This window comes from Mobula birostris, chromosome 6 (genome assembly GCF_030028105.1).
Source record: "Mobula birostris isolate sMobBir1 chromosome 6, sMobBir1.hap1, whole genome shotgun sequence".
NCBI lineage: Eukaryota > Metazoa > Chordata > Chondrichthyes > Myliobatiformes > Myliobatidae > Mobula > Mobula birostris.
Genome location: NC_092375.1, coordinates 136,333,974 through 136,356,388, shown reverse-complemented (window position 1 = coordinate 136,356,388; position 22,415 = coordinate 136,333,974). Strand labels below are relative to the sequence as shown.

The window sequence follows — 22,415 nt, the reverse complement described above, 5'->3', positions numbered from 1 at the left end:
AGAAGGGATCAAGAGTGTGTGACAAGCGAGTTGATCTAGCAGAGGCGCAATGGACTGAAAGATCTCCTGTGTGCTGTAACCCTCCCACATGATTTAAATTAAGACATTAGTAGAATTAATCCATTCAGCCCATTAAGTCTCCCCCACAATTCCATTATGATATTCTCCTGCCTTCTCCCCATAACTTTTGATGCCCTAACTATTCAAAATCTATTAACTTTTGCTTTAAATACACCCAATCCATAGCCATCTGTGGCAATGAATTCCACAGAGAAGTTCAGTCTCAATCATGACCCACGCTCCCTTTTATTTTAGAAAAAAGGTTAAATACAAATAACACAACTCTGCCTCAGTGTGGGGGGGGGGGGGTGAGTGAGTGGAAAGGGGAGGTGGCAGTGAGAGAAACAATCTACTGAGTCAGAGCTGACATTAAAGCTTGTGCAATGTGGGGTGAGAGTGGGGCTTAGTGAACACCTACAGGTTAAAGTTATGGACTCGCCCTCAGGAGTGGGTCTGGGAGATAAAGCATTTGTACAGAGGAAACGCTCCTCACCTTTTTACTCCTGATCAGTTTATGATCTCTGAATTCGGTAAGCTGTGCTCGCAAAGTGAGGTTACTGTTCACCAAGAAGGCCTCACGACATCGATGATAGAAATCCTGAAAGGACAAACCTGCAGAAAAGGTGGAGAGTTACAGTTTTCTTCCTCCCACATGCACAAACAGCCCCTTGATTGAATGCCAAACATATCATTGTACTGGAACAATGGCCCACGAGATAAGTAGAGGACACTGGTCACAGCCAACACAGATAGTCCCATGGTGAGAACACACATGATTCAGAGTTAAACAGCTATTCTACACAATTCACTCATGCTGACCAAAATACCCATCTAATCTCATTTGCCTGCATTTGGCCCATATCTCTCCCTTCTATCCAGGTACCTGTCTAAATGTCTTTTAAACACTGAATTGTATCTGCCTAACATCTTGTTCCATATACCCACCACGGTCTATGTGAGACAAGCTTGCCCCTCAGAACCCTTCTCAATCTTTCCCCTCTTACCTTAAACCTATGCTCACTAGCTTTGGACTCCCCTACTCAGGGAAAATAACCAACTATATACCCCTGTGACCCTCATTATTTTATAATCCTCTATATTTATAAAGTTCTGCACTATCATGGTGTTACTTTATGTGGTAATTATTTTGGACAGCCATCATTTGAGACACATTTGATATATTTGAGATTTTTACCTCATCTCAGACCTTAAAGCAGAGTCTGGTTTCTCCCCATCCTACTACTCCACCCACTTCCCTCTTACTCTTACCTGGGTAAGATGAGTTATCCTTGTTCTCCAACTGGAACCGAGCCAAAAGTTTAAATATTCCCCTGCATCAGAGAGGCAGACAACATCAGTCCAACATCCAGCCCTGAACAACTTGCTCGAGTCCAAAAATAACATTTCCAAATTTCATGCTGAGTTTCTTCCCACACATAACATACATAGGTCATTTTTTTAAAAAAACACAAACAACAGGAATTCTGCAGATGCTGGAAATTCAAGCAACACACATCAAAGTTGCTGGTCCTGACGAAGGGTCTCGGCCTGAAACGTCGACTGTACCTCTTCCTAGAGATGCTGCCTGGCCTGCTGCGTTCACCAGCAACTTTGATGTGTGTTGCTTGATACATAGGTCATTTCTACTTGCCCTAACCAGGAAATTACTTTTTTAACATTAAAAGAGTTCCAGTACCCAATGAGAGCTCACATTTTAAACACGAGGTATCCTGGGCCCCTGCAACCCCACAGAATACCAAAATTGAGGCAACTACCTGGCATTGGGAGTGAGGCTGCGCAGTACGTGAATCAATGAGCTCAAAGCCAAGACTCCTGACTGTCGAACCAGTAGCGAGTTTTCATACGAAGTCTCCTCTGTGTAAGGCTTAAAGGTTGTTACTTCATACCACAGCCAGTTAAAGAGAGAGCTCCGTGTCTGATCCCACACTGTCAAATACAAACCACATCACTGTCAGTCAAGTACAGAGAGAATAAAAGAGCATTTCCACAAACCCTTGGGTGGGCAGCCACAGAGAGCTGGGGGGAGGGGAAGAGAGGGAGGTAACAGGGAGCCAGTTGAGGAAGGGATGGGGTGGGCAGCTGAGGAGAGAGGGGTGGGTGACCAGACCCCATGGCCCATCAGTATGCACAGACAGAATGTTCCCCCCTGCCCCCCACAGGAAGTCTTGCCCACTTCCATGCAAGAATGAGAAAGCAGCCCCTATACCCATCAGATCAGAACTTGCCCCCAGAAAGGACCACAATTCGAAGAGGATCTTCAGTGGATCTCACAAAAATTAAACAGCAGAAGACATCAGCACTGGAGCAAAAGTGAATAAGGTTAGAAGCACTCACTCAGAGGAGCATTCAGGTGATCAATGGAGGCGAGGAGGTGGACACCAGGGATAGCTGCAAGTTGGCTTAATATCTGCTGGTTCCGTTCCCCGCGTAACATCTGCCCATCAATGTTATGGATTAGAAGATAAAGATCCAATGAGGGATCTGTGCAAAAAAAACATCAGCAGACTGCAGTACTCAAACACAGACAAACCCAGCACAATGAATAGTTTAGCCAATGGGGGAGCTGCAGAGCAGACTCGATGGGCCGAATGGCCTACTTCTGCTCCTTTGTCTTGTCTTGTGAATGCAGCCTCCCTCCACAACACATTTGCCATTCCCCCCCCCCCCACAGGGTACTTCCATGGGTCATCACCCCCTTCCTAACCCACCTACTCTTCCTGCCTCATCTCACTCTTTCCCTTCCAGTGATAGAGCTCTGACAAATAGTGATACTCACCCTCATTAAATGCCCTGGTAATGAATCCTAATTGGTCCATGGGGTTTCGGAAGCTTCCCTCAGATTGCAAAACCTCTTCTGTGATAGAGTTCAGAATCTGTAATACAATTACTCAGTTATATAGAAGCGTTTCCCCAACTTCAACACCCTCACAGTGAAAACTCACAGTCAGTGTGCAAGCAAGGTGGCGTCACTTGTCACCAGGACCAAGAGTCCAGGCAGAAGAGGATATCATACTTACCAGAGAAATACTCTGAATACAGCAGTGTAATGGAGAAGTAAAACATTATTGGCAAATACTCACAGATTTAAGAGTGATACTGGGAAAGAATCCATTCACCACCAGGTGGACAGTGCCCTCTAGCATCTGAGAGCGGAACTCTTCCAGCAATTCCCTCTTGGAGCCGAGTCCATACAACAGAATGCTGAACCCCAGTCTTGAGAAAGGAAATGGTAGGAAGTCGTCAAAATCAGGTTTAATATCACAGGCACATTTCATTACATATGTTTTGCCACAGTAGTACATTGCAATACATAGTAATAAAAACTATAAATTACAATAAAAAGTATATATTAAAACATAAATTAAATAAGCAATGCAAAAGGAGTTGGGGGGGGGGGGAATACCGAGAAAGTGTCTGAGGTGAAGGTGTCCCGGCCTAGTGCCCATAATGGAGCTAGCCAAGTTTACTACTTTTGGCAGCTTTTTCTGATCCTTTGCAATGGACCCCTACATACCAGAAGTTGATGCAACCAAGTTGAGTAGTCTCCACGTATATCTAGAAATTTGCTAAGTGTCTTTGATGACATACCAATTTTCCTCCTGGGTTCCACAGGTTATTACGAACCAGTGGCATGTTCAAATGAACCACATAGTGACAGGGGACAAAGAAATTGCAGGTGAACTTAATAAGTAGAGGTGCACATTCCTTTATCCGAAATTCTGAAATCCAAAAAGCTCCGAAAACCAAAGTCTTTCGCCAACAGCTGACGTCATTCAGGAGTGACGTGGCAGCACTAGCAGAGGCTGCCAGACATCAGTTGTGGCTCAGCACTCGTACCGGTTACACGTGCATTTGCTGTTTGCTGATATTTTGTGTTCACTGTTGACTTTGTGTTTAATTTCACTGTGAAGATGTCAAAAAGATTTGCAGATACCCCTATGGGTAACAATGAGCAAAAGAGAAGAAAGCATCTATCATTATCAATAACGCAGAAAGTGGAGTTATTGCAGAATCTTGATCGTCGTGTGTCTGTGCGGCGTCTTACTGAAGAAAATAGTGTCGGAACTACCACTGTATATGATTTAAATAAACAGAAAGACAAGTTACTGAAGTTTTATAGTGACAGTGACGTTCTACATTTATTCCAGTAAGTCATTTGCCATGTGTTTGATTCTGTTTGTTTGAAGCTAAATATTTTTGCTTTATTGAATGTTTCTGTTGGAAATAAAATTTTTTCTTGTCGTTATTCCCTAAACAATACAGTATAACAACTATTTACATAGCGTTTACTTTGTATTAGGTATCATAAGTAATCTAGAGATGATTTAAAGTATACAGGAGGATGTGCATAGGTTTGGTGCGCTGCTGGGTCCTAAAGTCCAATGCACTGAGAGAGGTTAAATAATAACTTGAGCATACGTGTTTTTTGGTATGGGGGAGGGGGGTCTGAAATCCAAAAAATTCTGAATTCCGAAATGCAACTAGCCCCAAGGATTTTGGATAAGGGACTGTAGACCTGTATTTTGCTTCAGTCTTTACTGTGGAGGACACTAGATGTATGCCAGAAGTCCGTAAGTGCCAGAGAGCAGAAGTGAGTGGCATTGCTATTACCAAGGAAAAAATTCTAGGCAAACTGAAAGGTCTTAAGGTAGATAAGTCATCTGGACCAGACGGACTACATTCCAGAGTCCTGTGAGAGATTGCTGAAGAATCCGGAGGACTGGAAAATTGCAAATGTCACTTCACTCTTTAAGAAGGGAAGAAGACAAAAGAGGAAATTATAGGCCAGTTAGGCCTAACCTCTAGTTGGGAAAGTGTTGCAGTCCATTATTAAGGACGAGGTTTCGGGGTACTTGGAGACTAATGATAAACCATGCTGACTTGGACTTTTATGTAAAGGGAAATCTTGTCTGACTAATCTGTTGGAATTCTTCGAAGTAATAGTAGGGTGGACAAAGGAGAGGCAGTGAATGTCATTTACTTAGATTTCAGAAGGCATTTGATAAGGTGCCTCACATGACAGGCAGGAGGCAATGAGTGGGAATAAAGGGGGCCTTTTCTGGTTTGCTGCCAGTGACTAGTATTGTTCCTCAGGGGTCAGTATTAGGACCACTAATTTTCACATTGTCAATAATTTAGATAGTGGATTTGATGTCTTTTTGGCAAAGTTTGCGGATGATACGAAGATAGGTGGAGGGGTAGGTAGTGCTGAGGAAGCAATGTGATTGCAGCAGGACTCAGACAAATTAGAAGAATGGGCAAAACAAAATGGCAGATGGAATACAGTGTTGGGGAATGTATGATAATGCATTTTGGTAAAAGAAACAATAGTGCAGACTATTATCGAAATAGGGAGAAAATTCAAACATCAGAGATGCAAAGGGACTTAGGAGTCCTCATGCAAGACTCCCAGAAAGTTAATTCACAGATTGAGTCTGTTGACTGAATGTTGAAAGGAAGTGGAGATGTGGAGAGGATGTTTCCTCTGGTGAGGGATATCCAGAACTAAAAGGCACAGCATCAAAACTGAGAGGCAACCTTTTAGAACAAAAGGAAGGAGGAATTGTTTTAGCCAAAGATTGTTAATCTGTGGACTGCTCTGTCACAGACTGCGGATGAGGCCAAATCCATGGGTATATTTAAAGTGGAAGTTAATAGATTCCTGATTGGTCGGGGCATCAAGGGATATGGTGAGAGGGCAGGTGTATGAGGTTGAATAGGATCTGGGATCAGCCATGATGAGACGGTGGAGAGGACTCGATGGGCTGAATGGCTTAATTCTGCTCGCATGTCCTATGGTCTAATTCTGCACGGGGGCTACTTTTGCTAATGCACCTCACTTCGGCATTCATTATAGATACACGACAGAAAAAGGCCCCTCAGCCCACACTAACAATCAACACAGTGAAAACTGTGGAGACCCTCTGGCAGCAGCAAGAGGGTCAGGCTCTTACTGCTGCCAGCAGAATGTGCAGGAGCCTTGGGTTCCACACTGCAAGATTCGATCGCCTTGGCAGCCTGTAGCTGTGCACTCGCTCTCCGCTGCAGTTTGATCTTTATTGTCCTTGGTGCTGAATACCATAACACAAAGGAGAAGTCGGTCATTCGGCCCATCGAGTCTGCTCCACCATTTTACAATTTGTGCCATTTAATCAAGGCGCTTCAGCACGGAACTGAATCTGCAACTGTGCTCTGAAGCCAACACAGTGCTGAGCTGACTGACTTGGTTGGCTGTGGCCAGGGTTGGGGACCCTACAGTTTGATGTTTTATGTTCCTTGTGTATTTGTTCACTTTTTGCTGTTTGTGCAATCTATTTTTTTTTAAAAACACGTCTGATGGTCTTGCTGTGTGGAGGTTTTCTTTAAACCGGTTCTACGGTGCTTCTTTGTTTTGTGGCTGTCTGCAAGAAGACGAATCTGTAAACAATCTTTGATAATAAATGTACTTTAAACACCGATCTCCACTGATTCCATTTTAACATTCCCACATCCCCATCAACTGCCCCAGAATTTTACCACTCACCTATACAGTCAAGAAATTTACAGCAACCAGCATATCTTTGGAATGCAAGAAAGAATTGGAGTACCCAGGAGGAACCCTGTGCGGTCACACCGAGACTACGCAACGGAAGTCAGGATTTACTCTGCATCTCAGGAGCTGAGGCACCTTGTGCTCAATATAAACAGCACATGGTGTGCTGCATACTTGCATAATCACTACTCTCTGCCCAGAAAAACTATGCTGTACTCACCGTGTTTGCAGCATCCATTTGAGAAAAAAGTTTTTGTGTCCCTTGTTCAGCTGTCTGACCTCAGTTGAGAAAGGCAATCTGTCATCTCTCAGCAACCTCACCAAGGTCTCCTACAGTGAGATGGGAACAAATAGTCACCTTCCAGACTGTGACAGCCCTTATGTAGCAGTTATCTATTGGTTCCCTACATTGAAGTAACATACTAACAGCACATACCTGGTCCAATTTTGGGTTCTGCAGCTTCTGTAAAGTACGGTCAGAAGTCAGGACTTTCGAATTACTGTGAGCTTCAAAGTATAGTTCAACAATGCTTGGCTGAAAGAAATAAAAGACACATAAGAAAATGTAGAAGCCCAAAGACTGAGTGGATCAGTCCTTTAATATGTCTCAGTTGGCTTCACTCTCATAAGACTACAAGTACAAATTCCACTCCAAAGATACAGCTACAATAATCTCGGTTAAAACCCCAAGTGTGTAGTTAGAGAATGTAGCAGTGATATCTTTTAAATGACATATTAAATTAAGCTGAATTTGTATCTGTTCAGGTAGCTGTAAAGAAATCTCAAACAGCTGTTTTGAACAAAATCAGGTGATCCACCCCCAGAATCCTGTTCAAGGCATTTCCTCAATGAACATCATTATCCAAAACACAAGAGATTCTGCAGATGCTGGAATTCCAGAGTAACACACAAAGTGCTGGAAGAACTCAGCAGGTCAGGCAGGAGGGGAATGAACAGTCAATGTTTCAGGCTGGGACCATTATTCAAAACTATTTTTTTGCTCCAGATTCCAGCACCTGCTCAGACCTCCATCATCACTTAGCTTGTCTTTGTAAGCACATCCTGTGAACAAACAGGTTGGTGCATACCTACATCTCAATAGTGAGTATACTTCCAAGGCTGAATGGTGTCTTGGACATGTCTTAATCATGAACAGTTACTTATTGACAATACAGAGATATTAAATCAACCTTTTGAAATCACCACTAGACAGGAGGTCTGGAAGAAAGATGTTGCTTTATAAGACTGCACCTCACTCACATCGTGAGTAGAACATTGTTTCCACAAAATGGGGAAAGAATAACACCAATATTGGTCACAGAGCAGAACAAAAAACCAGCACCCGTCCTGAGCCACGGAGCAAGCATTTGGGTCAACATCTTCAATAGATTTCCTGAAGTCAAAGAGTGAGCAGGTCTCTCAAGTTGAAACAAGTGCCTGGTTGGAGGCGTGGATGTTTTCCTATTGCAGAATTTCATTGGATCAGCAAACCCTCCCCACAACTCCCCCCCCCCCCACCCACTCCGGATAATGGAGCAGCACATATTGACTTGCCATGGCCTACCTGGGAAGGTTTTGCAGCTTTCTTGCTGGGAGTTGGAGCTAGACCTAATGTCACTGCTTCACACACAGGCCTCTCATTGATGTCTCCTCCCAGGGAGTTATCCTCTTCATTCTCAAAGTCAGAAGATGAGTAATCACTCTCACTGCTGAGGCCAGGTGATTCTGATTCAAGCAAATCAAAGCTTTAGTCAGATTAAGAGGACTGGAATCAACCATATCCACCTCCCTCCCACCCCATCAGCAATGGAAAAGGTGAGCGGTTTCAAGTTCCTGGATGTCAACATCTCTGAAGATCTATCCTGGACCCAACATATTGATGCAACTACAAAGACACAACAGCGACTTTACTTCATTAGGAGCTTGAGGAGATTTGGTATGTCACCAATGAATCCAGCAAATTTCTACAGATGCACAGTAGAGTGCATTCTAAATGGTTGCTTCATTGTCTGGTATGGAGCAGCCACTGCACAGGGTCAGAAAAAGCTGCAGAAAGTTGCAAAGGCAGCCAGCTCCATCATGGGCACTGGCCTCCACAGCACTGAGGACATCCTCAAAAGGTGATACCTCAAAAAGGCAGCATTCCTCATTAAGGACCCCTATCACCCAGGACATGGCCTCTTACCTTTGCCACCATCAAGGATGTCGTATATGAGCCTGAAGACACACACTCAACATTTTAGGAACAGTTTCTTCCCCTCCACTATCAGATTTTTGAATGGACATTGAACCCACCCATGAACACAAACCCAACATAGTTTTTGCTCCTTTTGCACTACTTAATTTAATTTTTAATATATTTCTTATTGTAATTTATATTTTTTTTGCATTGAACTGTACTGCCTCTGCAAAACAACACATCTTACAACATATGCCAGCAACATTAAACCAGATTCTGATCCCACATTCCACACCCCTCCCTACAAAATGACACACTGCCAAAGGGATCCCATGCCTCGATTCCCCACACATCCTCAGTCACCATCTTGCCCATCCCGCCACCACAGGAACACTAGTTGCAAAGCCCTGTCTAGGTCCCATTTCAGCTCCCAAATGACACTGAGCACTGGTGCCACACTAACCCACCACTACTGAGTCACAACCAAAATATTGCCTGCATAGTCCGTACCTCCTCAGGGCACAGCCCTTCCCCACTGCTCCCAAGAATATTGCCACTAACCTGCCCCTCCCATAGATTTATTACAATAATGTTTCACCACACCAATGCTGTTACTTTTATACCATGGGAGTATTTAATCACTGATCCCCAGCAGACTTACCAATCAGCCTTTTCCTCAGTCTGTAGGGGGTAGTGGACACAAACTGCCTCTTACTCTGCAGGGCAGAAACATCTATTCAGAAACACAGCAGATCAATCTTCAATCAGTCTTTAATCTGTGTCCCTTAATCCAACCCACAGACTGATAATACCTGACAGCGTCTGTCTGTCCCAAGACCAACATTTTTAAAATTTATTTTTTTTCAGGATCTGGGTATCATTCCTGGAAAGGTGGTGGGATTTGAACTAGATTTTTAGTCCAGGTCTCTGGTATACTAGTCTGGTAATTTAACTACTCCTCCATTACAGAATACAGAGAGAGCCAGAGAATCAATTGTTCTTGTAATCAATGTCAATCTCAGCCAGCCTTTCCAACTACAGACTCAGGCTGCACCTTCTGTGATGCACATCATGACTCAAAACCAAGATTCAAATCAGAGAACAATTTCAATGGTCAAAGTACAGGCCATTTATAGTACAAAACTCCCTTTAAAAAGCCAATACATCAGGGATTAGATAGAGGACTCCTCCAAGCTCCTTCTACAATTAGAAAATCCAACATTTACTGCCTGATTAGCAGAGAAAATCTACTTTAGTGGCACATTACCATGATAAATGATAAAGCAAAGGAGATTGCTCTAAGAGTTAGCAAGACATGGGCCGAATGGCCTCTCCTGTGTTGTGAGAAGTAGGAATAAAAGCACAAATAAATGACTCTCCAATCGTTTACAGAACGTACAGCACGGGAACAGGCCCCTTGGCCGACAACGTATGCCAAACCAATCAAATGGCCACCTAAACTAATCCTTTCTGCCTACACAATGTCGATATATCATGTCCTTCCTTCTTCCTCATATTCATGTGCCTATCTAAATGTCTCTTAAAAATCCATAATGTATCTGCCTCTAACACCACCTCAAGCAGAGCTTTCCAGACAATCACCACTACGTGTGCCTCTAATTACCTTTAAACTTAACCCCTCTCACCTGAAACACATGCCCTCTGGTATTAGGCATAACCCTGGGGAAAAGATGCTGTTTGTCTACTCAATCTATGGCTCTCATAATCTTGTAAACCTCTATCAGATCGCCCCTCAACCTCCACTGCTCCGAAGAAAACAACCCAAGTTTGTCCACCCTCCTGTTACTGTATACCACATGCCCTATAATCCAGGCAGCATCCTGGTAAACCCCTCTGCACCCTCTCCAAAGTATTGACATCCTTCCTATAATCAGGCAACCAGAAATGTATGCAATACTCTAGATGCTGCCTGACTAGAATTTTATAAAGTTGCAACATAACTTCCTGACTTTTTAACTCACCAAATAAAGGCAAGTATGCCTTATGCCTGCTTAACCTATCAACCTATGTAACCACTTTCAGGGAGCATATGAATTTGGACCCCAAGATCCCTCTGGTCATCACTGTAATAAAATAAGTCCATTCAATTAATACCCTCTGTCTGGGGACATATCCATATTTAATGCTCTTTAAGAAACCCAACAGTACCTCCTGCTTTATATCAAAATGCCCCAGCATACAAAGACAACTGGTAGTGATCATCCTATCTTCCATGTCCTCCTCCTCTTTAAATACTGATGTATTTAAGGACCTCACATACACCTTCCACATCCAAGCAAATGTTCCTTCCAGTATCATTGAGTGGTTCTACCATTCCCCAAATTGGCCTCTTGCTCTTGATGTATGATAAGATTGCTTAGGAGTTCTCTTTAATCCTACTTGCCAAGGACTTTTCATGCCTCTCCTGGCTTTCCCGATTCCCTTTTTCAGTTTTTTTCTGGCTTCTTTATAATCCTCAAGGGTTCAGTTTGATTCTAGCTTCCCAAGCTTTACAAACCTTTCCTATTTCTTTTCGACTAAATTCATCACCTCCCTCAACATCCAAGGTTCTCTTACTTTGCCATCCTTCTGACTGCAACATACCTGCCTTGTACTCTGTGCAGTTGTTCTTTAACACCCTCTACATGTCAGATATGGAACTTGCCCAAAAGCATCTGTTCCCAATCAAGTCTCCCTAGTTCCTCCCTAATGTCCTTGTAATTTGTCCTGCTCCAATTTAATTGTACTCAAGATCCATAATTATCCTACCTTAAAACTTAGGAGTTGTGGTCACTGTTCTTTAACTGCTCACCCACTGAAAGGTTGGTCACCTGGCCAGGCTCATTACCCACCACCAGGTCCAGTACAGCTCCTCCTCTTGTTGGACTATCTACTTATTGAAGGAACCCACTCCAACCCCTCTGCATGCACCTAACAAATTCTACCCCATCTAAACCTCTTGCACTCAGGTCCCAGTTTAGATTGGGGAAGTTGAAGATCCCATGGCAACACCACCATTGTTTTAGCACCTTTTCTTAACCTGCCAGCATATATATTTCTCAATGTCCCAGTGGCTATTGGGGCGGGGGGGGCAGGGGAGAGGTGGTTTGTAGTACAAGCACATCAGAGTGATCACACTCTTCATTTTTTCCAGTTCTACCCTTAGACTCAGTGGATGAGCCATATCATCCCTGATTAGAAGTGCAACTCTCCCCACCCCAAATTTAACCCCCTCCCATCTTCACTAAAACATCAAAACTGGGACATTAAGTACCCATTCTTATCCCTCTATCAACATGCTTTTTAGTAAGTTTAACAATTACAAGGAATTTCCTCCAGCTTAATTACAGCAGTCTTTCTGATTTTACAGTACGTTTTTAAGTTCATTGCCCTTATGCAATAATTCAAGCATTTAAAAGGATGATATCAAATGTTATAAAAGTTGGAATCTCAGTGATTTAGAAGTAAATCATTTACAACCATAACTCAGTACAGACCCATTGGAGTCTCTTAAGCAACTCTTAAGTCAGCTCAGGGATCATAATTACACAGGCATGATCATGAATTGTTATAAATATCTGAACAAGAAATTATGCATTATATTCAAAGGGCTCCTCGCTATTCTAGGATATTATTACCACAGGGTCAATCACGGTACATGAAGTGAAAGAATGAAGGATCCAACTGAAAGCAGACAGAAGATATTGGTAGTGCAGAAATCTCCACAAGCTGGTTGCATTTACTGATTCATTTACAGACTTGAATATCAAAGTTCATGACAACTGCTTGGAGGCAAGAGTCAAATCTCCAACAACAGAAAAAAATACTTCATTGCTCAGAGGAAAAATAAAGCTGCAGATGTCATCAGGTAAAATAGCACTTTCTATAACTATAACCATGCCACTCTGGTACCAGAGTAAAGGATATCACCAACCCAATAGAAGACACTCTGTGCACAGGGAAGTGAAACAGACAGAAGTTGAGGTTCATATTCGAAACTAGAACATAGATAAACTATTTATCATTCAAGCCAACTTTCAGAGGATGTAAAAAAAGATTTTAGAAAAATAAGATTTCTCCCTGTACCTTGTACTGGTGAGTGCAGAAATAGGACAGAAGTAAATGGATGGCTGGTGTGGCATGTACGATGGAACAATTCAAAATTATGAGAGTACTGCAATGGATCTGGGGGCAATCTTTGGGCATATCTATCCAATAATCTTGGATGATGTGACAGATTTAAATTGAAAGGACATGATAGATATGGCAGGATAGAAACTGTTTGCAGTGAGAAAGATTTTGAACTATTACTTTGGAAAAAAAAAATGCTCATTTTTGGGATCAGGGCAATGCTAAAATGGTCAGCATTTACTGTCCTTCTCCCACTACCAATGGAGTGGTGATAAGTTGCCTTTTGAACTGTGACATTTCTTCTAGTGAAGAAGCTATTACATATGAGCTCCAAGATGGTTGTAACCTGGAAGGGAATGAGCAAGTGTGATGATCCCATGCACCTGCTGTCCTCATCCTTGTTGATGATGGAGCTCAAGGGTTTCACTTGCTTTCAGGAGTAGCTGAAGTAATTGCACTGTATTATCTTTCTCACCTTTGCAGGGGTCTTGGTCTGGATCGATTGTCCTGGGAAAATAAAAACAAACTCTTTTAATCTCCAAAGCTGACTGAATGTGAGACCAGTTTCTGAAATCATCTAGGCCATGCCAGTCAGTGGTATTAGGTCAGTCAGTTTCGAATCACATCTTACCTTGAGGAGCAGTGGGAACTAAATCTGGTGTCTGGGCAGTGAATTAGGGAGGAGAAAGAAGAGCTAACATCAGCCGGGGATCTAGAGTTGGAGTTGTATGGCATTGAAATGGGCTCTTTGGGCCACTATGTCACATCAACCTCTTTGCTCTTCAACACTACTCTCATTTCCAAGTGTCTGCTAAATGTCTCTTAAACAAAACCATTACATCTGATTTCACCACTGCCCTAGAAACATCAATCACTTTTGCCCGATCAGCAGCTCATGTGACTGAATGAAAGATACATCGACAAGGGACTGGGATGGTGGAAAAGAAACAATAAAACAGAGTCCAACATTTATACCTTTCACAAATACAGGGAATTCTAAGGTTCTTTAAAACCAATTATATTAGCTTTAAAGTTATAGCTAATTTGTATAAGATCAGTTCCCACAACAAAAATATAGGGGCTACCTAACTAATGGATCACCTGACTTAATAGAAAGCATTTTAAATTAATAAAAATAACAAGTTTTGTGGTACTCATTATCTATATCTATTAGTTTAATTACAGGTAATGTTTAGATAAATATTCAATGATATGAGTGAACTTGGCCTTTTCTCCTTGGAGCGACGGAGGATGAGAGGTGACCTGATAGAGGTGTACAAGATTAAGAGAGGCATTGATTGTGTGGATAGTCAGATGCTTTTCCCCAGGGCTGAAATGGTTAGCACGAAAGGGCATAGTTTTAAGGTGCTTGGAAGTAGGAACAGAGGAGATGTCAGGGGCAAGTTTTTTTTTTATATACACGCAGAGAGTGGTGAGTGCGTGGAATGGGCTGCCGGCAGCGGTGGTGGAGGCAGAAACGATAGGGTCTTTTAAGAGACTCCTGGATGGGTACATGGAGCTTAGAAAAATAGAGGGTTATGGGTAAAGCCTCGGTAGTTCTAAAGGTAGGGACATGTTTGGCACAGCTTTGTGGGCCGAAGGGCCTGTATTGTGCTGTAGGTTTTCTATGTTTTCTAACATTTTAGTAGAATGTTACCTGGGTTTCATCTCCTTAGTTACAGAGAAAAGTTGAACAAGTGGGGTCTTTATTCTTTGGAACGTAGAAGGTTGAGGGGATTTGATGGAGGTATTTAAAATTATGAGGGGGATAGATAGAGTTGACGTAGATAGGCTTTTTCCATTGAGAGTGGGGGAGATTCAAACAAGAGGACGAGTTGAGAGTTAAAGCGCAAAAGTTTAGGGGTAACATGAGGGGGAACTTCTTTACTCAGAGAGTGGTAGCTGTGTGGAATGAGCTTCCAGCAGAAGTGGTTGAGGCAGGTTCGATGTTGTCATTTAAAGTTAAATTGGGTAGCTACATGGACAGGAAAGGAATGCAGGGTTATGGGCTGAGTGCTGGTCAGTGGGACTAGGTGAGAGTAAGAGTTCGGCATGGACTAGAAGGGCCGAGATGTCCTGTTTCCCTGCTGTAATTGTTATACAATAGACAATAGGTGCAGAAGTAGACCATTCGGCCCTTCGAGCCTGCACTGCCATTCTGAGATCATGGCTGATCATCTACTATCAATACCCGGTTCCTGCTTTGTCCCCATAACCCTTGATTCCCCTATCCATAAGATACCTATCTAGCTCCTTCTTGAAAGCATCCAGAGAACTGGCCTCCACTGCCTTCTGAGGCAGCGCATTCCACACCTCCGCAACTCTCTGGGAGAAGAAGTTCCTCCTCAACTCTGTCCTAAATGACCTACCCCTTATTCTTAAACCATGCCCTCTGGTACTGGACTCTCCCAGCAACTGGAACATAATTCCTGCCTCTATCTTGTCCAATCCCTTAATAATCTTATATGTCTCAATCAGATCCCCCCTCAATCTCCTTAATTCCAGCGTGTTACTCCATATGGTTATATGTTTCTAAAGAATTATAGCAGGTGTACATACAGCAATACAGTATAGGTAGTTACATTTCATTGAGTTACTAAATAATCAATTTATGGACAGTTCTCAAGAACAGAACTGCTGGATTGGACTGTAGAATTGTTATTTTTCTTGAAGTTTAATCTTCTTATGCCTGTTTGCATTTTTATATAATCACCTACAAATGTGATTGCTCATTGAATTTTCCAATAATTGTGGTGCAGTTGCCTGTATTTTTCTGGTAACTTTCTGGTTTCAGTAGCACATCATAATACTTGTACCTGGCTATTTTATTGATTAATTGTTATCAATGGAACTTCTGTTATTTCAGTCTGATCTGAGAAGACCACAACTACTTTTCAGTCTTTCTCTTTTGTTTCTCTCATCACACTTCTCCCCTTTCTTCACTCTTGATAAAAGTGATCTTTTGACTCATTCTTGATTTCCCAAGAACCTTTATATCACAAAAGCATCAGGATCCAACAGAACTCTTACATAACCCAGCGACTGTTTGCGCCTGAGTATGACTACCATCAACTTCAGTGATACGAGTTAATACTTGTACTGACTAGGAGAGAGTAAATTCCTCACTCTCCTTAAGAATAATGACAAGAGTCCTTTTTACATTCACCCAAGTGTGTACAGGCAGGATCACGCCGTAAAATCTCATCTTGCATTTTTGTGCCCTGCAGTGTCTCAGGTTATTAGTACTCCCACTTCAGCCACAACTGACACTGGAGACACAAAATAAAAACAAAACCCGTTTCAGTTGACACCAGCACACTTCAGGAATCTGCAAATGTGCTGCACAGATAACCAATTGAGATCCAAAGTAAAACAATCTTAAATACCAGAACTCAGCTCAGAGATAGCTGCTACGTTCCAAACGATTGCTCGGCTACCCAGTGATTGCTCACTACTAGTTGTCTCTCCATCCTGCAAGCACCACTTCCTACAACAACTTGCGTTCCACTCGGACTCACCATTCTTCCCACTTTTATCCACTGTTGATGGGTTGTTAGTCACACAGAATGCTACACTTTTCCCGGGGGTGTGAGCAAGTTCGGAGGCTGAAATTCAAAATAAAGTCAATGAGCATATCAAATAATAAATTGTTTCATCCCTACCAAATCTCTGGGGGTGTTGGAAATATTCCTTCCTACTGACAGAAGAAAACCTCATCCACGCCACTAGAATCACCCGTATTAATATCAAGTCTTTATGAGTCCGTGTAGAGCATTACTCCATCTCAGAACATTGGCAGTTAAGTATCACAGGTCAGGAACTCTACAAGCTCATGGTCTGAGATCAGCAGCAGATTTGTTTACATTGGCAATAAAGTATTACATCCCTCAATTTCCTGGGCAAAACCCAAGGTCCTCAATGCCTCACCTCCAAGGATAGGCCCTTGTACTCACCCTTCTTTGCCATCTTGTTTCCCCTTTTGATGCTCTGAAAGGTAAAGACATCACCACCCGCTGTAGGCACCGCATCATCTGAATTTCTGGGATAATCTGCAAACACAAAGACTCAGTTCAGATTTTCAAACCATACCTCTCACGTTTGGGTTCCAATAACATGAAAAGCTATACGAGGAGGAGAAGATGACGGCACGACGCAGCGCGCGCAGCCACTCCAGAATGATATCTGTATTTGTTAGGTAGGCTACCGTGCACAATTCTGATTTGATGGAGACAGACGTGAGAGCGCGGAGGAACATCTGGAGAAACTTCTGAAATGCCCGCTTCACTGCTGCTGCTGCTACTGTGTGGTCTGGAATCTCCGGAGCTGACCTCCGAGTCCTCAGATTTGCTTGTTTTGGCGGCCGAGACAAGGTCAAAAGCGCTTGGCAGAGGATGGCGTTCGGGAGGCCGTATCGGAGGGGCTGGTCAGAGGTTCGAAGTTTTCGGACAGACTCAGTCGGCTGTGGTCGGGTGCTTCCAATGCATCGGCAGTTGTCGGTGCCTGGAGGTTTACGGCAGGGGAGTTTCTCCCTTCTTGCCGCCTGCTATCGAGGACTATTGGAGTCAATCAGGACTTGAGACTCTTTCTACCATGTCCATGGTCTGTTCTTTATCAAATTATAGTACTGTTTTGCACTGCTGTAACTATATGTTATAATTATGTGGTTTTGTCAGTGTTAGTCTTTGGTTTGTCCTTTTTTTTTGTGATATCACTCTGGAGGAACATTGTATCATTTCTTAAATGACAGTAAACGAAGACTGAGTGTCCTCATAAGCTAAAAAAAAAGCTAAATACAGGCACTGAACACACAGTGCCGTGATCAGGCATTATAACTCCTCAAGTTCATAATCATAAATCTTTGCTAATGCACAATATTCTGGTACTTGTATTGTGGGGGTGGGGGGGGGGGTGCTTCTACCCCAGTAGTTAGATAGAGCACTATACACTGGGTGGCCACTTTATTAAGTACAGGAGTGGAGCCCGGGGTGGTCTTTTGCTGCTGTAGCCCATGCACTTCAAGGGTTGACCTGTTGTGTGTTCAAAGCTGCTCTTCTCTGCAGCACTGCTGTAATGCATGGTTATTTGTTATTGTTGCTTTCCTGTAGGCTTGAATGAGTCTGGCCATTCTCCTTTGACCTCTCACATTAACAAGGCATTTTCACCCACAGTACTGCAGCTCACTGATGATTTCTGTTTCTCGCACCATTCTCTGTAAACTCTAGAAACTGTTGTGTCTGAAAATCCCAGGAGATAGCAGTTTCTGAGATACTCAAGCAACCCCATCTGGCACCAATCATTCCTCAGTCAAAGTCACCAAAATCACATTTCTTCCCCATTCTGATGTTTGGTCTGATCAATAACTGAACCTGTTGACAATGTCTGCATGCTTTTATGCGCTGGGTTGCTGTCAGATTGCCTGATTAGATATTTACATTAACTAGATGTACTGAAGTGGCCAGTGAATGTATATTCCAAATTATTTTACCCGTCTTGCTGTCCTATCTCCACATCGTATTTTCAAAGGACACAGGTACAAACTTTGGACACATCTCTCTCCATCCTTTCGCCCATCATCTCTGCCATGATTACCTGGTTTTGGGCTGGTTTTATTCTATTTCCCGCAAGGATCAAGAGTTCAGAATACTGTGTTGTCCGCTTGGTGCGCAGGTTTGGGACACTTAATTTGACCTACAGAGGGAATTTAGAGTGGGAGGGAAAGATCCATTTGTCGTGGTCCATGTGGGTACCAACAATATAGGCAGGACAAGTTAAGGGGCTCTGCTGAGGGAATTTGAACAGCTAGAGACTAAATTAAAATGGTGGACCAAAAAAATAATCATTTCTGGATTGCTACCTGAGCCACATGCAAATTGGCACATGGTCAAAAAGATCAGAGACTTAAATGCATGGTTCAAAGAATGGTATGGGAGAAGTGAGTTTGAATTTGTGGCACCAGAACTGCAGAAGGAGGGAGTTGTTCCAATGGGACAGGCTCCACCTGAATCATGCTGGGACCAGTGTCCTGGAGAATTGAACAACCAGGGCTATGTTTAGGGTTTTAAACAAAATAGTGACGGTTGGGTTCAACAGACTACAGAAGTATAGAAAAGTACAGAAAATTAAAAGGGAAGGGAAGAGTAAAAGATTACTTAAGTCACCAGAATTTTTTTAAATTTTTTTTTAAAAAAGACCAAGGGATAAGAATTTAACTTCAAGCAACACAGAGCAAATTTTCAGAAGAGGTGTTGAATACAAGATTTAAGATGACATATTCGAATTCATGCAGTATACAAAACAAAGCAGTTAGAATTTGGCAGGTACTGTATGTATTGGCATCAGAGTCATGACTGAAAGAAGACAACAGCTAGAAGCTAAACATTCATGGATACACATTGTATAGAAAAGGCAGGCAGGTGGACAGAGGGGGTGGGGTAGCTCCGTTGGTAAAAATTAAACCATATCCTTAGGAGGAAGTGACATAGGATCAGAAGACGTAGAATCCTTGTGGGTAGAGCTATGCAGGCCTCTAAACAGTAGCAATGATATGGGTACAAATTACAACAGGAGATAGAAAAGCCATGAAGAGTGGCAATATCACAGTGGTCATGGGGGGACTTCAATATGAAGATAAACTAGGAAAAATCATGATTCCAATAGAAGGAATTTGCAGAATGTCTAAGAGATTTTTCTTTTAAAGAGCAGCTTGTGGTTGAACCCACTAGGAAAAAGATAATTCTAGATTTGGTGTGCAATGAATGAGATTTGATCAGGGAGGTTAAGGTAAAGGAACCCTTAGGAACAGTGATCATAATATGAGAGAATTCACCCTGTAGTTTGAGAGGAAGAAGAAGAGGGGGCATACATATTCTTACTGCAACACTTAAAGGGGAAAAAGAAGATGAAATGGGAAGGCAATTTAGCCAATATAAAAGTGGATACCAAACGATTTTGCAGATACATAAAAAGAGAGACAAGAATGGACATTGGACTGTTAGAAAATAGCACTGCAATAGTAGTAATTGGGAACAAAATAAACATTTTGCATCAGTCTTCACTGTGGAAGTCACCAAAACATGCCAGATGGCAGAAAAGAGCGTAGTTGCTATTACGAAGAAGGTGTTTGAGGAGCTCGAAGGTCTGAATCAGAATCAGGTTTATTATCACTGACAACAAATGCATTGTTTTGAGGCAACAATACAGTGCAAGATTTTAAAAATCTATTACTATAAAGTAAAATAAAAATTTTTAAAAAAATTCAAAGTGGAATAGTGAAGTAGAGTTCATGAATCATTCAGAAATCTGATGGCAGAGAGGAAGAAGCTGTTCCTGAAAGTGCATCTCCAACCTCCTGTATCTCCTCCTTGATGGTAGCAATGAGAAGAGGAGATATCACAGATGGCGGGGGTGATGCAGGATTCTCTAAAAGTCAGCTTGCAGGTTGAGTTGATGGTGATGAAGGCAAGTAGAACATTCACTTTCATTGAATGCAAAGGTTAAAATATGAGGAGCCTCCGCTAGTTCTGGGCCTGTATTTGCTGGAGTACAGAGAGGAAAGAGGGCTGACCTCATTGAAATCTACCAAATATTGAGAGGGTGGGACTGAATAAATAGGAAGAGGATGTTCGCAATAGTGGGAAGAGGCTCGGACCAGACAGCAGACCTCAGAGTAAAAGAATATCACTTAAGAACATGCGTGACAGGGAATTACTTTAGTCAGAGGGTGATGAATCTGTGAAATCCTTTACCATAGATGGCTGCGGAGATCAAATCTTTGGAGGTTGAAAGGTTCTTGATTAGTAAGGGTATCAAGGGACATGGAGAGAAGCAGGAGAATGGGGCTATAAATCAGCTCTGGTCAAATGGCAGAGCAGAGTCAATAGGTCAAATAATGCTCTAAAACAATGTGCAGATAACACCAGCCTGCAAAGTATTCAACACCTGTGCTGTCTACTCCAAGGGCCTCAACATAATCCTGTTCATTGAATGTCTCGGTACTCTCCCCGTCTGCTTGTGTCTCCTTCCACTGCCTGGGAACTGATTTCGCCTTTACGAATAGCCGGGTCACATTGTTCTGCAGCTTATTGCCTGAAAATCCAAACAAGAAACCTGTTAACAATAAGTGGCATATTGTCCTTTCATAACAAAGGAGTACATTTTTTCAAGTGGAAAAACAGTGGCAAAAAAAAACAAAAGGACTGGACAGTGGACCCGCACTATCATCATTTTCCGTAACCTCATCATTCCATACCTTCTGTTCATGCCGTTCTTCATGAATCAATACCCACCGTTCAATCCCATCCCACTACTGACCACCTATCCGTTGCTTTCACCTGTCCCGCTTCCTTCCCAACCCCATCCTTCTGCGCACCCCCACCCCACCGCCAATCCCCCGCGAAGTGTCCCCGGCCTCTATCCCGGGGCGTGCTGCTGAGCTCAGCCCATTCTCTCAGAGTTCTCGGAAACGTCCCGCATCGCTAATACGACGTGGCCCCGGCCTCACTCCCGGGTTTTCCTACCCGCTTACCCGGCGCGCTCTCCGAGACGTGCCCCAGCACATCACTGTCGCTGACGAAACGCAGCTCACGGCGCCGCAAACTTGGCGCCGCCATCTCAGAACGAGGAGCCTCGGCAACCAATCCAAGGTGGCCTGGCCAGATCAATTAGCCAATCACAGATAGGAACTTCAACCAATCCACGACATCCACAAAATTGACCAATCCGCACCGCAGTCTATCGCGACAGTGAGAGAGCCGGAGACACAGGCGGGGGGGCGGGGGTGAGTGAGATTGGGGTAGGGAGAGTTGGATAGAGGGAGGGTGGGATAGAGGAGGAGATGGTGGGGGGAGAAGAGAGGGAAAATGAATAAATAAAGTACAAGAAACTACGAATGAAAGCCAGAATACAGAGGATCGGAAAATTCAATGAGGGCACAGAACTGCGAAGTGGAAAAAAAAATGAAGGGGTGATGAGATAAATAAAGGAGCGAGAAGTTAACATGAGAAAACAGATGAGGGAAGTGAGAAAATTATAGCAAAATATAGAAACAGACTGCAAATAAAGATAAAGGGATAATGCTGAAATACTGTATACGTACCAAATTTAAAGATATTACAGACACAGCAATGTTTTCATGGAAAATTTGCTTATGCCATCAAGGCAGGGCACCTCCGCTCCAACCGCAAAAAGCGGAATTTCCCAATGACCTACCATTGTAATTCCTTTCATCATTACCATTCCAACATGTCGGTCCATCGGCTTCCTCTTCTGCCACTATGAGGCCAATCTCAGGTTGGAAAAGCAACACTTTATTTTTTCCCCTCCCTCTTACTTAAGTTTAGATCCCCACTCTGGCCACTAACCTTTTCTCCTCAGCAGTCTATCACCTCCCCTGGTGCTCCTTCTTCCTTTTCTCCTATGGTCCACTCTCTTCTCCTATCACGTTCGTTCTTTTCCCTCCCCTTTGCCTTTTCCACCCACCACCTCCCAGCTTAT

At 43.0% G+C, this 22,415-nt stretch overlaps 1 protein-coding gene across 1 annotated transcript in view; it reads right to left on the bottom strand.

Moving 5' to 3' along the window:
• Positions 1–21,570, bottom strand: part of orc2 (origin recognition complex, subunit 2) — a 30,035-nt gene extending 8,465 nt beyond the window's left edge. The window contains exons 1-15 of the mRNA XM_072261411.1: positions 21,448–21,570; positions 20,862–21,008; positions 16,877–16,972; positions 16,442–16,528; positions 13,399–13,430; positions 9,454–9,508; positions 8,178–8,338; positions 7,050–7,148; positions 6,834–6,943; positions 3,162–3,294; positions 2,858–2,954; positions 2,416–2,562; positions 1,836–2,007; positions 1,330–1,391; positions 554–672 (exon numbers count right to left, since the gene is read on the bottom strand). Coding sequence (XP_072117512.1) covers positions 554–672; positions 1,330–1,391; positions 1,836–2,007; positions 2,416–2,562; positions 2,858–2,954; positions 3,162–3,294; positions 6,834–6,943; positions 7,050–7,148; positions 8,178–8,338; positions 9,454–9,508; positions 13,399–13,430; positions 16,442–16,528; positions 16,877–16,972; positions 20,862–21,008; positions 21,448–21,532 — 1,602 coding nt within the window. The 5' untranslated portion in view covers positions 21,533–21,570. The remainder of the gene's footprint in view (positions 1–553; positions 673–1,329; positions 1,392–1,835; positions 2,008–2,415; positions 2,563–2,857; positions 2,955–3,161; positions 3,295–6,833; positions 6,944–7,049; positions 7,149–8,177; positions 8,339–9,453; positions 9,509–13,398; positions 13,431–16,441; positions 16,529–16,876; positions 16,973–20,861; positions 21,009–21,447) is intronic.
• Positions 21,571–22,415: the final 845 nt, after the last annotated feature.